The sequence below is a fragment of the Pygoscelis adeliae genome, unplaced genomic scaffold, assembly GCF_000699105.1.
Source record: "Pygoscelis adeliae isolate BGI_AS28 unplaced genomic scaffold, ASM69910v1 Scaffold420, whole genome shotgun sequence".
Lineage (NCBI taxonomy): Eukaryota > Metazoa > Chordata > Aves > Sphenisciformes > Spheniscidae > Pygoscelis > Pygoscelis adeliae.
Genome location: NW_008823871.1, coordinates 1231465 through 1246333, shown reverse-complemented (window position 1 = coordinate 1246333; position 14869 = coordinate 1231465). Strand labels below are relative to the sequence as shown.

General features: G+C 50.1%; 2 protein-coding genes across 2 annotated transcripts in view; one reads left to right on the top strand and one right to left on the bottom strand.

Moving 5' to 3' along the window:
* LOC103925451 (inner centromere protein-like) overlaps nucleotides 1-14786 on the bottom strand; it is a 19379-nt gene extending 4593 nt beyond the window's left edge. Inside the window, exons 1-14 of the mRNA XM_009334179.1 lie at nucleotides 14776-14786; nucleotides 14579-14692; nucleotides 9666-10369; nucleotides 8475-8526; nucleotides 7752-7785; nucleotides 6449-6548; nucleotides 5621-5711; nucleotides 4368-4503; nucleotides 4157-4291; nucleotides 2834-2943; nucleotides 2339-2450; nucleotides 966-1076; nucleotides 494-624; nucleotides 180-264 (exon numbers count right to left, since the gene is read on the bottom strand). Of these exons, the coding sequence (XP_009332454.1) occupies nucleotides 180-264; nucleotides 494-624; nucleotides 966-1076; nucleotides 2339-2450; nucleotides 2834-2943; nucleotides 4157-4291; nucleotides 4368-4503; nucleotides 5621-5711; nucleotides 6449-6548; nucleotides 7752-7785; nucleotides 8475-8526; nucleotides 9666-10369; nucleotides 14579-14692; nucleotides 14776-14786 (1926 nt within the window). The remainder of the gene's footprint in view (nucleotides 1-179; nucleotides 265-493; nucleotides 625-965; nucleotides 1077-2338; nucleotides 2451-2833; nucleotides 2944-4156; nucleotides 4292-4367; nucleotides 4504-5620; nucleotides 5712-6448; nucleotides 6549-7751; nucleotides 7786-8474; nucleotides 8527-9665; nucleotides 10370-14578; nucleotides 14693-14775) is intronic.
* A 35-nt stretch (nucleotides 14787-14821) lies between these two features.
* Nucleotides 14822-14869, top strand: part of INCENP (inner centromere protein antigens 135/155kDa) — a 17766-nt gene continuing 17718 nt past the window's right edge. Inside the window, exon 1 of the mRNA XM_009334168.1 lies at nucleotides 14822-14866. Within this exon, the coding sequence (XP_009332443.1) occupies nucleotides 14822-14866 (45 nt within the window). The remainder of the gene's footprint in view (nucleotides 14867-14869) is intronic.

Genomic DNA, 14869 nt, shown 5'->3' with positions numbered 1-14869 from the left:
GGTCCCGGGCACTTTGTCCTGGGGGTTGCGTCTGCAAGAGCCCATGTTTGGGGCCAGGAGGATGCTATGGAAAGGGCAGTGGGCTGGGGGTCCCCATGGCAGGGTGAGGGGGGCTCCTCCAGGGAGGAGGCGATTGGAAGAGCATTTGGGGGTGTCGGGGGCTCAGTGATGCTGCCCACTAACACCCCTTTCTCTTCCAGCCCTGGGGCCTCTGCTGGTTTCATCGTCACCAGGTAGGTGCTGGCGGGGAAAAGCACGGGGGGCCTGGAGAAAAAAAAAAGAAATCTATAATTCAGTTATAGAGGAAAGCATGTCCGCCTACCCACCCCCCCCCACCCCAAGCATTCTTATAGCCTCTTGCTTCAGTACCCCAAACCTTTGGGACAGCCTGACACTCTCACCAGTCTCCCAATTTCAGCAATACTATTTGTATTTACTGCTTCACCACGCCTGTTGCCAAGTCCTCTCCTCCAGGACAGAAACAAGCTAATACCTCTCCTTCACTTGTTCCACCTGTTGCTGCTCTACAAGATTTTTCAGTTCCAAGACTTTCTTTCCTTTTTCTTTCACTTCATCCTCTCTCCTTTTCTGCAGTGGTTCTTGCTGCTCAAATTCATCTTCCTCCTGAAGAAGAAAGAAGAAAACCCTTGTAACTCTCCAGCTCAAGTGGGGAAAGATGGGAGGATATGAAGCAAATGCTTTAGACAAACTGTGCTTGTTATATCCCATTCTTACCTTCCATGGCCTGCCTACCAACTGGGTGGTCTCTCCCTTCTGTCCCCACAGGTACCCGTGTTCAAACCCAACATCAACTGTCTAGACAGAAATCTTGCAGCAGGGACCCCAAAATCCCTCCAGCAGGAGAGGCAGTAACCTTTCCCTGTCCCACCAGTCGGAACAGTGTACGGGTTCCCTGCTACTCCTTTCCTTTTCTACATGCAGGAGGGACCTAGAGTTGCTCTTACCACCCTCAGCGCTTTCTGCTTCCGCGCATCAGCTTCCCCAGGCTTCTTCGACGGTTTTTTCTTGCTCCGCTCCTCTCCCACTTTCTCTTCCCGCACTTGTGAGAGGCGCACCTGAGAAAGCCACACGTGTCTGCTCCACTGCCCCCGAGGACACACCTCACAGCCTTGTCCAAGTGGAGGACGGGGACTGCTTCTGAAGTCCGTGATATTCCAGGTCCTACTGAGGCTGAGAACCCAACACCCAGCAAGCGGCACGTGCGCATTAGATTTAGCGCCAACCTTGTGCAGCAAGTCCACCACTTACTGCAGGCCATGCGAAGAGACACCCATTGCTTGGAGTGACAGGAGAAAGGAGCACAGAGACCATCACACAACCCAAAATTACACGCTTCCACCTTGTAAGTGATTCTCTGCAGAACAAGGGGATGCAGCATCTGGTTTCCGCTTTGCCTGCAGTGCTGCTGTCGACTAACTGAACTGCAGTATGAACTGAGGATGCGGAAGCTGACTGAGCCCCAGAGACACGGTTCCTCCACCTGAGCTGTCTGTCCACGGCAGCAGACTAGCCAGGGCTGTGCGTGCTTTTGGCCGCTCAGGTGTTGGGAAAGGCTGAAAGGAGCACGATTCTTTTGTCTTCTAAGGCTGACCCTTTCCAAAGGTGACTTTAGTCCACCCCCCAAAATGAGCGACCATCCTTCTCCCAAAGGCTGCTAGGGCTCCAGGTCAGTCAGGCACAGCCTCCCTCAATCCCGCAGAACCTGCACGGTTGTACAAAAGCAGCGACACTGTCTGCACGCAGCCATTAGCAGCCCATCCTAGCACGCTCTTCATCTTCCACCTGTCCTCAAAAGAGGGCCAGACAAAGCTTTAAAAGACAAACACGATACAAATACACACACAGCCAAGTCTACTAGTCATGAGCATCCCTTGCGTGCTTGGTAGCTGTTCTCTCCCACCACGCTTGTGCAACCCCCTGCAAGCACTGCGGCTTCGCTGTCTGTAGTGTTTTGTGCAAACAGCTCACTGAGTGCACCGTAAGCTGAGTAAGGCTGCCTCACCTGCAGGGCCTGTTCACAGGACAGTTAAGGGATGCTGCCACATTCCTTGAACACAGAGCACCATAAACACTGCATGTCAGAACAGGAATGTTTAGAACCGCTGCAGAGGTATGGAGAACAAAAGCCTCCTCTTGTTAGACAGAGAGTTTCAGTGTCTCTGATGCAGACTTACCCACCACCTGATTAGTCACCGTCAGCAGCAATCCTGTGCTTGCATGTATCATGCCAGTGACCCGTTTGCACCCTCTTGGTCCCACAGCCCACAGAGATAACGTCACAGTACTGACTGGTCCAAAGCTTGGTCAGCTTTCTTACCTTCTCATCATTTTGTAAAGTCTTCTGCTCCATCCGCTTTTTCTTCTCTTCTTCCATTTGTTCCACCCGCTCCCGAGCCTGCAGTGCCTTCCTCAGACGTTCTTCCCTCTTCCTGGGCAGCACGTGTGCAAGAGGGGCTTGTTAGCTTTGTCTGCTCTAGCACAGAGGATGATGGGGGAACAGGGACTTGCAGGACATGGTAATGGGGGGAAACAGTTATTTTGCTCGACTTGCTTTGGCTGAGCTTAGCCTCAGCTCATTTCTGGATAAAGTTCAGACATTAGCAGGTGCTTTGCACTGATGCAGTCCTTACTGCAGTGAGCCATGAAGAGCAGTGCTCAGGGTCACTTGCAGGCAGCATCACTTGCTAAATGCTCCTTCCAAGTGGGAGGCACAAAGCACGGTACAGCAGTGCTGTCTGCCTGGCAGGGAAGGCCTCCAAGGCAATTCTGTGCTGAACCAGGGAAGGAACAGGAGGTAAGGGACCCAACTCACTGCTTCATTTCTGCCTGCCGCCGTCTCTTTTCTTCCTCCACTTTCTTTTTCCTCTGTTCCTCAGCTTCCTGCTTCTTCCTGAGGCTCTCCAGTCTCTGCCGCTCCCTCTCCTGAAGGGAGATGAGTTCAGACTATACCAATTGCTGAGGCCTGTTTCTACCCTCAGGCTGCTTATGCCCAGGCAGCTAGAGGCTAGGCAGCCTGCTAAACAAAGAAGTCACCGTCAGAGTCATATTCACCCACACACCAGGATGGGAAGTGAATAGTAGGGAAGAAACAATGCAGGTTTGGCAGAAACAATGCAGGTTTGGCAACAGTGCTTATTCAACTAATAAGAGCAGAAGAGTCACAGGTATAGGAGGGAAACACCTCAGTCCTTCAGTTGTAGAGAATATGTTTAGGCAAGAAACAGCACACTCCTGCTGTAGGTGACCACCTATAGCAAATGCTCCTTGCCTGGGACAGTGTTACCCACACCAGCAGCTGGGAGAATGGGGGAGAAGGGGCACAGTGCAAGTAGTCTTGCTTAGAGGCCAAAAGGTTTCCTAGCAGTTCCCAGCCCCAGCAGAACACACCTGTGAAGAGATCCTGCCACCTCACCACTGGTGTGGCCAGTTTACTTATTTGGACAGAGAGCTGCATGGATGCTAGTGCGAGGGGAAAGAGCTGTCAGTGCCCATGAGGCAAGCAGCACAGCCGTTACAGTCTTCCAGCCCCCACAGTTAAGGTTGTCATTACTTACAACAAAGTCTCCCTGTAGAGAAGAGATATAAAAAAAATGATTAAGGGTTTGGAAGTAACACTAGAACCCCCCTTCATAGCACACCAACCCTGTTCTTAGCTGTAATTCTTTATCAGTATGTGGTAGGGAACCCATTGCCTGACCTCACGCTGCCTGTGTCTTTCAGCCCTGCAGCAGTCAATTATGCAAGACACAAGGGCAGATCCCCACTGCAAAAAGAAAAGCTTCCCACTTTCCTACGGTTCAACAGTCCCAGAATATAAAATGTTTCTGCTGACTATAGGTAGAGCAACTGAGATTTCTCTGCATATGAGGAAGGTTTGAGGATTGGTGCTAAAGACCCCCAGACAATAACAGTGTGCGTGGACAGACTACGCAAGGCAACACCAACCAGTTTCCCTCCCCTGGGGAAGCTGAAGTAGAATTGTGAGGCCAGTTTGCTACGAGGACCTGCACTGATCCATGGTAGCAGGCAGAAAAGCATAAACATATTCCTAGTTCTAAGCAAACAGTCCCTCATGCCGCTCTCCCAAACTTGATCCCCTCCTCCAGCCCTGCGAGGGAAGGTGGGACTGACGCACCTTAAGATCAGGCCGGGTGGGAGTATTGCGTTTGATGAAGTTCTTTATGACACCCCCACGTCCTGTGGGCCCCGGGCTCACGAGCAGCTGGTTTCGCTGCACAGCCTGCAGGAAGTTTTTCAATGGTCTAACAACCTAAGAGGAGAAGATGGAGGGAAGTCAGTACCTGCCAGGGAAAGGCAGGCAAAGAAGGGCCATGGCACCCACTCACCTTGCTAGCTGGAGAGGAAGAAGATGGAGACTGGTTTGCTGAATCCTTGTGCTTGTCATCCAAAGGGGAAAGGGTACGACCCCCTGGCTGCTGCTCGTTCCATGTAACACCCATTGCTTGTTTATAGCTTCTTGTCCTGGTGGCATTAGGAAGAGGCACATTAGGTGACCATCACGCTCCTTAATCTTGCCAGAAGCATTTACTTGCTGTTACACACTTCCCTCTGCCTGCTCGCTGCCACCAGAGAACATGGGACTCCTATGAACTCAGTCGGCCCTGTGGCAGGCGCGCCGTCCAGTCACAAATGAGGACAGGAAAGGTATGTGACAACTCGGTAGGGGAACATCCAAGTTCCAGAGCAGAAACGTACAACATCATGCTCACTCTCATCCTCCACTCTGAGTCCCAGCGAGCAAGAAGTCTTTGTTATATCTGGTATTAACAGCACAAGATAGACACAACCCCTGTGTGTTTGCAACTACCCAGCCCAGCTCACCTCACTGGCAGAGTTTCACACGCTTTAGAAATACTTCGGACACTCAGATTTACGTGTGTCAGAAATTACTTCACTTGCATGCCCTAATTCCAGGGAAAAACAGGGGGGACTGCTTCACTGCACAATGAGGGACCAATCCAGCAGCAGCCCTGAGGAAGGCTGCAGATCCTGACCCATCACACAGCACTAAGCATCCATGTGAGAACAGAGGTTACTGTTATTCCCCTTCCCATCCACTATGCACAGCAAATTCACCCCAGCAAAATCAGGACAGGAGACTGAGGGCAAAGCTAAGAGCAGGTGAAACCTCACGTGAAACACCAGTAATACAGGTAGTGAGGAAACAAGTCAGGTATTCCAGACGCTTGCACAAGATAAAAATAAATAAGTCAGTCACCTACTCGCGTTGCCTTCTGAAACTACTCCTGGACCACCCCTCTATGAACCACTCAGAGTCACATCTAAGCTGTGAGTTAACCATGCTATCTTAGTCACCTTTGCTGGTTTGTGCATGAACTCCTGTCTGCTTCCCAAGCCAGACCTGGGTCCTAGACCCAAACAAGGCTGAAGAAGTCACAAGGAGCTCCCAGGAGACAAGATCTGGCCAAAGGAGATTTCAAAACTACAGTGGAAGGGGTCTGGGTGGGAAGGTAGGGAAACAAACACCCAAAGCTTTTTAAAACAAATTATTTGAAAGGCCGGGCCCAAGTCCTTCCAGACCACTGGCTCATTCCTCCCCCTTGCAAATTTCTCATACCAGATGCGTGAGGGATTCTCCTGGGACTTGGCACAGTGGGGTTGTTCCTGGTTCTCGTTCTGGCGTTTGCTGTCTGGATTTACACAGCTTCCTGTGAAGAAACCTGTAGTTAGCACCATGTGCAAGGCATCCTGCAGGGCTCAGACTCTGGTCTCCAGCTCTTGTGTGCTCAGAGCCCTGTAGCAGGTAGCCAAACTGAGAAACCAGAAGCCTGGATGGCTACCTGGAATATCAGTGTTGTATACGTACGCTGTGAAGCATGCTGTGGCACGCATCCTGTACAGACCCTTCTGAACAGGCACAATCTGTCTCACCAAAAGGCCTCCAGCTACTCTTCCCTCCATTCCAGCTACAGCTGCTTATCAGATCCTACAGTTCCCACGGGGGATAAATAAAAAGCCTGAATCTCTCCCTCTCCTTGCTTTGAGGCACAGTAAATAAATGGGACCTGTAAATCCTCACATAATATAAACCCAGAGGAAAGGGATGTCAAGGCGCTTTAACAGAGCATTACACTATGTGGAAGATTCCAGGTCTAAGAGCAATCTCCTTTCAAAGTGTCCCCACCTGCTCATTTTGCAGATTGAGGTTGGACAGGACAGCATTTGTCTCAAGGCTTGGACACATTTACAAGACGTCCTTGCTTATCTAATTGCATGACTCACCTCTTCAGGAGATCAAAAGTTTACCTGAAAAATTACCTTGACGGGTCAGAGGTAGTTTTGTTTCAATACAAGTCCCAGATTTTCCACAAACCCTCATGTTGACTCCCTACTCTGTGTGTCTTTGGGGCTTCATGCAAGAAAAGCAAGACCAACTCAAAGTTACCTTCATTGTTCCCTGCCTGCTGCTCAGGAGAGGGTAAGTGCTGTGCAGGAGGGCTGGCAGCTTGTATACTTTTGCTTGAGATGAGGACATCTTCAGAAGTCTGCAGGAAAAAGAAACAAGCATTCTCTCAGCACAGTTGCTCCAAAGAACAAGGCTACCATGGACCTTCTGCCCTGAAAAAGCCAGTCGCTTCCAACTGCAATCCAACTGCTAGGCTAGGGTCTGCTCCTCTCTCAACTAGAGCTGTGCTGCATGGACGCTGACTGGCTCATTTCAGTAACCGGGAGCCTGCTCATGAAACACCAGCCTCTGCAGGAAGGACAGTTGCCCAGCACTTCTCAACCAGAGCAGGAGCTTTACTGAACCTGGACTCCAAAGTCAAAGTGCCTCAAGAATGACAGGCAGCTTCTGCACACCTTGGAGACACCAATTTTCAAACTACAGATATTCCAGTCCTGAAAGAAAGACAAGTCCCTGTAAAGTGTCTCAGGTTACAAGATCATTAGGCACTTTTAAGTACCATTATGGTATATTCACAGGAGGACAAGCAAAAAAGTCGCTGCAGCACAGCATCCTAGCGTGTTACGAGGCTGCCTACACACAGGCCATGCTTTCCCCTGCCTGCTAAGCTACCACCAGCTACCACCACCACGATCCGGAGCAGAGCCACCTGCCCATTCCCACCTCTGCTGCTTCCCAACAGCACCAGGGAGCTGTTCTGAAGCAGAGCCCACCCCTCTCTGCTGGGCTGGTTTTCACCTCAGCGGGTTCGCAGCACAACCACACAAGCTGTTTTTGCCAGCTCAAAGTAGGGGATGGGTTTCTTTGTCCTGCTAGCACTGCGGGCTTATGCTAGCTTGCTGCTTACATAGCCTCAGCGGCCAAGGAAAGCACATTAACTTGAACTGCCCTCCTGATTTTTGTAGCTCAAACCAGCCAAGCAACAGAGACAGGCTAAGAATACACCCCATCAATTACCATGCCCAGCTGACAGGCAAAAAGCTTGCTGACTCCTGGGAATCTGGCCAAGCACCTCCAAAAACTCCCTCTTGAAGAGGCCTTATCAAGGCACAAAATTTCTCTGCCCACCAGGAGCCAGAGAGCCAACTGGCTTCACTAGCTGCCTAAGCATTAGAAGGGCAGCACTGTCCAACTCAGCAGCGTCTTCGCTGAGCTTGAAGGGATGTGACAGAATGATCCCTTGCACATTCCCTGCTTCCAGTGGCAATGCTCAGCAAAAGGCATCAACTCAGGCAAGAAGATGTCCAGACAGATAGTTGGTAGGCTGTTCCTTAGAACTTACCTTTTCACTTGGGGGATTCAGTTCCAGTCCAGGTCTGTAAAAGGAAAGCCATTTTAATTATTTCAACTCTCTGAAGGGCGAGTTACAGGTGATAAAAGTATGATGGAGCCAGCATACGGGACCCCAAGGAAAGTGCAGATAAATCTAAGCACATCCAGAGGCACAAGCCTGTTTCAGCCAGGCCACACAGAGGTGGAGCTGTAAATTCTTCTGACGGACCATTCCATTGCATTACTGAACAACACACCGATGAGCTTTGTCCCCTTCTGCAGAACTTCCATGTAGCAGGTAAAAAGGAAGCTCCGTGAGCCTCAGGCTGAGTCTTACTCGTCCACCTTTCAGGTCAGACCACAGCTGACTGACCTCCAGCACCACCAGGCATTCCGAGGCTGGTTACAGCCAGGAATCCCAGGACATAGTTCACATGACGCCAGCCAACACCAGGCAGAGCAACTGCTGGCAGCCCCTCAGGCCTTATGGCATAGGCTGGACCCCCCACTAATGCAGTGCTTAACCCCACCATGCTCTGAACAGACTTCTGAAAAGGAAGACCCGTGCCTGAACAGCACAAACTTTGAAGTATCAACCAGCCCCAGGTGACATCATCACTTAAACAGTCCGTTACAAAACCAGTCCTACATCTGTAATATAAAAGCGACCCATATCGCTTCCTTGCAGGGTTTTCTGTGGTTTCTTCCTGCCTGCCTTACATGGTAGCCTCACCTCATGCTGCTGGTCACATCTTCTTCCACAAAAACCTCCAAGGAGCTTTGACCTGGAGGAGAAAAACATAAGCTAGCTTGGGGATTTCATTCTGAGGCTTCCCAACAGCAGCAATGTGTGCGTGGTAGAGCTCAGGTCTCTGTGCAGGCTTTCCTCCCAGGGAACACGCCGATTGCTCATCTCAGCTTTCCACACCAGCACTACCACCTCCCTCAAGTGTCACTGACAAACTGGTGTAGGCTGGGAAGGCAGAGAACTGAAGCAGCAGCTCCTCTGCCTGCAGACTGCTCCAGCTGCACAAACATGCTCTTGCCTGTGTCAGAGATAGCATTTCCCAGTCAATTGACTTGAGCTACTGCATACCTACACGGTTTTATGCGGAGATTTGGTGGATTTAGGCTGATTTCATTCCCCCCATAACACCACTTAGCTGAAAGTGTTGTAACAAATGCCTAGATACAGTGTGACTCAAAGCTGACAAAACTAAATACCAAAGGCCTCAGTGCTTTATTAGAAGCCAATCTGACTTCAGAAGCAATTATTTTAGAAAGTCCAAATAGCAAAACCTTCCCAGTAGTGGGAACAGAGGATATGAGAAGTTTAGTGCTACCAGGAATAGCCTGGATTTCTGAATCTTGTTTCCTCCAATGACTGTGCTATTTGGTTCTCAGTCCATCCATTCGATCTTCACCCAACAAGCATTTAAGTTCCTCTGCCAATTTCAGCCAAATTTCAGGGGGTGGAGACATTCAGTTCCCACAGATTTTCTGGAGAGTTGTCAGAAGACACTGAAATTAAAGGCCCTCCTCATGGAATGCTGTAGTCTCTCCTGATCAGCCAAACTGCACACGTGGCTAGAACCAGCCAGACTGCATTTTCCCTTTCACTCTTGTTTTTTTGCCTATCCACAACCTATGTAACCCAGCCTCCAATCCCCGGGCCTATGCCCCAGCAGACACTTTCTTCACCTGCTGCAGCAAAACACGGCCTGAAACCTGGTCCGGCAGCAGATGAGGACCCGAAGATTGCACCCCAAATGGGTGGAAGCCACAAGGCCTATCGACAAGGAGACTAAGAGGAGCCAGAGACAGAGTTAATACGGATGAGCAGCTCCACAGCTGCTTACTCCCCACACCAAAGCCGAGAAGCTGATTCAGCCAAATGAATGCACTTGACAAGTGAAAAACTTACAGCTCACTCTGCTGGAGGCAGAGGATGATTCTCGCGCCGCTGCCTTCTTTGAAATGGCCCTGCTGATAGACCTCCGGATCATGCTCTCTCTTTTGCTGGCCAGTGAATATTTTTCTGCCAAGGAGGCCCTACGGCTCTTGTGGGGGCCACCCACAAAGCTTCGGCGTCCAGAGCAACGGCGCGTTTTGGATCTCACTGTACTTATTTTGCTGTCGGAGTCCTGGAAAAGCACCTTTTCGAGGTCTCGAGGAGATCGATCTCCTTGGAGCATGGCAGGATCTCCATTTCTAGCAGCCTTGGGAGAGGGGGTACTTGCTCTTCTTTTGGGGGCCTCCTCCCCCTCCCTTGCTGTCTGGCCAGCAGGGATCGCAGCGACGGAAGACACATTGTGCAGCTCAGTGGCTGCGTCCCCCTTGGGCAACTGCTCCCCCGTAACAGCCTTACAGGCTGCATCACTGCTGTCGGCACCCTGAGGGCAGTCCTGAGACTTCGCCTTCACCGCGGGACCGCGTGCTTCTGCCGGCCATTTCCCAGTCAGCGCTGGGAGCTCGGTTTTAACACTGGCCTGAGACCTCACCGCACAGTTGGGCAGGGACACCTCTTCCCCCTGACGGCCGGGGTTCTGGGGTTGCTCTTTGCTGTGGTGCCTTTGGGAACTTGACTTGGAATACACTGGCTTGATGCTGCTTCTCCTTCTGGACAACCTTAAAGAGAAACAATTTTAAATGAAGCGATGAAAGTGTCCCGCTCCCAAATGATTTTTAGAGGAAAAAAAGCAGACAACAAGTTTTGAAGTGAACCCGCAGGCTTCTTCCCTCCACCATTCCCCCTCACAACCCATCTCTTATCACCGGGGAAATGCAGGAGCTGAACCTTGAGAGCTCACAGATGCGCTCTGGCATATTTAGCTGGAACAATTTAGAAATTGCCGCTTACTGCTCTCTGCAAGATTTTTTTTTTGCTGGACGTCACTACCCTATACCACGGGCAGGAGTGCAGGGCACATACCCTCACTGCAGCCATCCCAGCTACCAGCCTGGCACGCTGGGTTGACTCGCAAATAAAGGCTGTATCGTACGGACACAGACTGCAGCAGCTGAGGTACCAGGACACTCGTCGCTCTTTGCGGATGGTAATCCACAGCCCCAGGCGGAGCTGACACCAGAGGACAGTAAAGTCATACTGGTACAACCAGCTCCACTCTGTTTGCCTTGAGCAAAGTACAGACATCCCACAGGGAGGGATTTTGGATCGAAAATATCGCAGTCTCCCACGACCAACTTTGTGCGGAAGTCTCCCCTGTAGAGATCTACAAGATCCCGGCTAGAAACAGAAGGCTCTGCCGCTCTCTGGCAGGCTGCTCAGTATAAAACACGTCCCAAGCACTGGGGAGGCAGGGACCCAAGCGCTGAGAAGACATCCACGGCTCTAAACGCAGTTTGTGAACAGGCTGGGAAACACAGCAATGCTGCCATACACGTGGTACCCGACAGCGTAATCCTGAGGAAGGCAACAAAAAATACCTGTACAGTTAGGACTCACTAATTCTTTGAATTACTGTTACTTAAGGGAAAAATTATCAGGTACAGTAACTGCCTCGAGTTCTGCTGCTTCAGTTAAACCTGACCAGCCACATAGAGGCTTGGGGAACTTCTGCAGTGAAATCCTCTTCGCTCCGTAAGGTGACTTGCCACAAGAGGATGGAGCCACACGCTTGATCAGCAAGTCCAGGAGATGAGGTGGACAAATCCAAAACCAAAGGACAACTTTGGTCGTCCAGAGAAAGGCAGTTTCCGATGCCAAAGCGACCCAGAGGTAGCCGGGTGAAGGGTGGAGATTGGAGACAAAGACGAAACGGAGAGCCAATGTGGAAGCGCGCAACAGCTAGAAAAGGCAGCTAAGAAAACCCACTGCGGTGTAAGGACAAGGTTTTACAGCCCCTGGCGCAAGACCACCAGCAAGCAGTGACTTGTCCTACTGCCAGTATTCAAGCTGATACCCTCTGCCCTCCTTCCAGCCTCGTTTTCTTAATTTCTCATTCTGACCTCTAGCAAGAAGGGACTTTTTGCTAGAATTAGCAAAAAAGACTAATAATTGGGAAATGGCGTAACTAACAATACACTAAGAAATGGGTTTTAAAATCCATACTGAGAAAAACAGAGCAAGGAAAACAACAATGGCCTGACCTTGCAGGATGGAGCGCAACGTGAACTGCAGCATGAACTTCCTGTTGACAAATGACCGCCCGCCCAGGCGTTCTGCCACATCAGCAGATCTTTCTCAAAACTAAGTTTAAATGAGGAAAAACACATGCAAGACTTGTCTTCTTCAGGGGAGCAATCCAGCTGCTACCTGAAAACTAACAGTATGTCTTAAGAGCTCTCCCCGTTTAGATCTGCAACGTTTTCTTCTCCTGCCCTCCTTCACCGCACACACACACGAACTTCCCACGCTTCCTTACTATTCTCGCTGTTCTCTCCATCCTCCATGTCTGGTTTCTGACAGTCTTTCAGTTCTAACTCTTCCTGTCCAACTCCTGTGGGCTTTTCACCACGGTTATCAAAATTTAAGTGCCTTAACACACAAACAGTTTACTACCTCATGCCCAGTGACGAGGTTTGGGTCACGCTACAGCAACTGTCAGCGTGCCTACCCTCTGCTCACAGCACGTGCTTCTCCGAAGGGATGACACCAGAGGACAGTAAAGTCATACTGGTACAACCAGCTCCACTCTGTTTGCCTTGAGCAAAGTACAGACATCCCACAGGGAGGGATTTTGGATCGAAAATATCGCAGTCTCCCACGACCAACTTTGTGCGGAAGTCTCCCCTGTAGAGATCTACAAGATCCCGGCTAGAAACAGAAGGCTCTGCCGCTCTCTGGCAGGCTGCTCAGTATAAAACACGTCCCAAGCACTGGGGAGGCAGGGACCCAAGCGCTGAGAAGACATCCACGGCTCTAAACGCAGTTTGTGAACAGGCTGGGAAACACAGCAATGCTGCCATACACGTGGTACCCGACAGCGTAATCCTGAGGAAGGCAACAAAAAATACCTGTACAGTTAGGACTCACTAATTCTTTGAATTACTGTTACTTAAGGGAAAAATTATCAGGTACGGTAACTGCCTCGAGTTCTGCTGCTTCAGTTAAACCTGACCAGCCACATAGAGGCTTGGGGGACTTCTGCAGGAAATCCTCACGGAGAGCCAATGTGGAAGCGCGCAACAGCTAGAAAAGGCAGCTAAGAAAACCCACTGCGGTGTAAGGACAAGGTTTTACAGCCCCTGGCGCAAGACCACCAGCAAGCAGTGACTTGTCCTACTGCCAGTATTCAAGCTGATACCCTCTGCCCTCCTTCCAGCCTCGTTTTCTTAATTTCTCATTCTGACCTCTAGCAAGGAGGGACTTTTTGCTAGATTAGCAAAAAAAGACTACTAATTGGGAAATGCGTAACTAACAATACACTAAGAAATGGGTTTTAAAATCCATACTGAGAAAAACAGAGCAAGGAAAACAACAATGGCCTGACCTTGCAGGACGGAGCACAACGTGAACTGCAGCATGAACTTCCTGTTGACAAATGACCGCCCGCCCAGCAAAAAAGACTACTAATTGGGAAATGCGTAACTAACAATACACTAAGAAATGGGTTTTAAAATCCATACTGAGAAAAACAGAGCAAGGAAAACAACAATGGCCTGACCTTGCAGGACGGAGCACAACGTGAACTGCAGCATGAACTTCCTGTTGACAAATGACCGCCCGCCCAGGCGTTCTGCCACATCAGCAGATCTTTCTCAAAACTAAGTTTAAATGAGGAAAAACACATGCAAGACTTGTCTTCTTCAGGGGAGCAATCCAGCTGCTACCTGAAAACTAACAGTATGTCTTAAGAGCTCTCCCCGTTTAGATCTGCAACGTTTTCTTCTCCTGCCCTCCTTCACCACACACACATGAACTTCCCACGCTTCCTTACTATTCTCGCTGTTCTCCCCATCCTCCATGTCTGGTTTCTGACAGTCTTTTAGTTCTAACTCTTCCTGTCCAACTCCTGTGGGTTTTTCACGGTTATCAAAATTTAAGTGCCTTAACACACAAACAGTTTACTACCTCATGCCCAGTGACGAGGTTTGGGTCACGCTACAGCAACTGTCAGCGTGCCTACCCTCTGCTCACAGCATGTGCTTCTCTGAAGGGAAGGTTACCTTGACCGCCTTGCCGCTGGCCACGGGATGAGAGCAGATACACAGGCAGCTACCACGAAGCAGTGGCATCGAGGAAGTTAATTAGCATCACAGCCATCCCCGACTACACGTGCAATTAAATCGTGCCCTACACCATCCTGCCTTGGCATCTGTTTGCAGGCAACTGTTGTCTACTTAGGACTCGCTTTAACAACCTCAAGTACAGTTGGTTCTAAGCAAGTCACTTGGAATTTCCACTTCAGTTCCACCGCTAATCCCTTCGAGCCTTTCTGCCTGCCAGTTCAAACGATGGCCGCGGACCTGCTGTTTCTGCATGTCGCTGGTAGCAAGTTCCATTCTCGGGTTCTCTCAGGCACCAGCACAAAGGTTTAGGGAGCGAACACCAGTAGCAACCTCAGGCCAAAAATTGCGCTGAAACAAAATCAAATTAAAAAAACCCAAATCCAAACAGGTAAGAAAACAGAAATTTATTATTCTTTGTGACCAGAAAAAAGAAAAACCAAAAATGAAAGTGAAGGAAACCAGCCAACTCTATCCCAAACTGTCACAAGAATCAAAGTGTCAATTCATCTTGTCATGCCATTTTCAATGTATTTGCTAACTCAGGGAACGAAGAGGCTATTTTATGTTCTTGTGTACGTGGAAAGTTACTATTTTGTTTCACTCTTAAACGCCATGCGGCGGGGCCAGAACAACCGACTGACCTACCTCCTCCTGTTTGGCTCCTTATTTTCATCTTTCAGGCAGGAGGACTGCCTTTTCTTGGGACGCCTCCTCTGTGATGGTGTTTTGGGCATTAACTCAGGTTCAGCCCCCAAGTTGCTGTTGAGCAGACAAACGCAGAAGACGGAGCGCTCCCCCCCACTGCCTAGAACAACGCTATCCACAACCGACCCACAAAATACGGGTCACCCATGGAGAAAGAGGAGCCTTGGGTGGGAAACAAGCGAGATGTACCGGCCCCCTGGCACCAAGGGCCAAACCGAGCTGCTGAAGGCA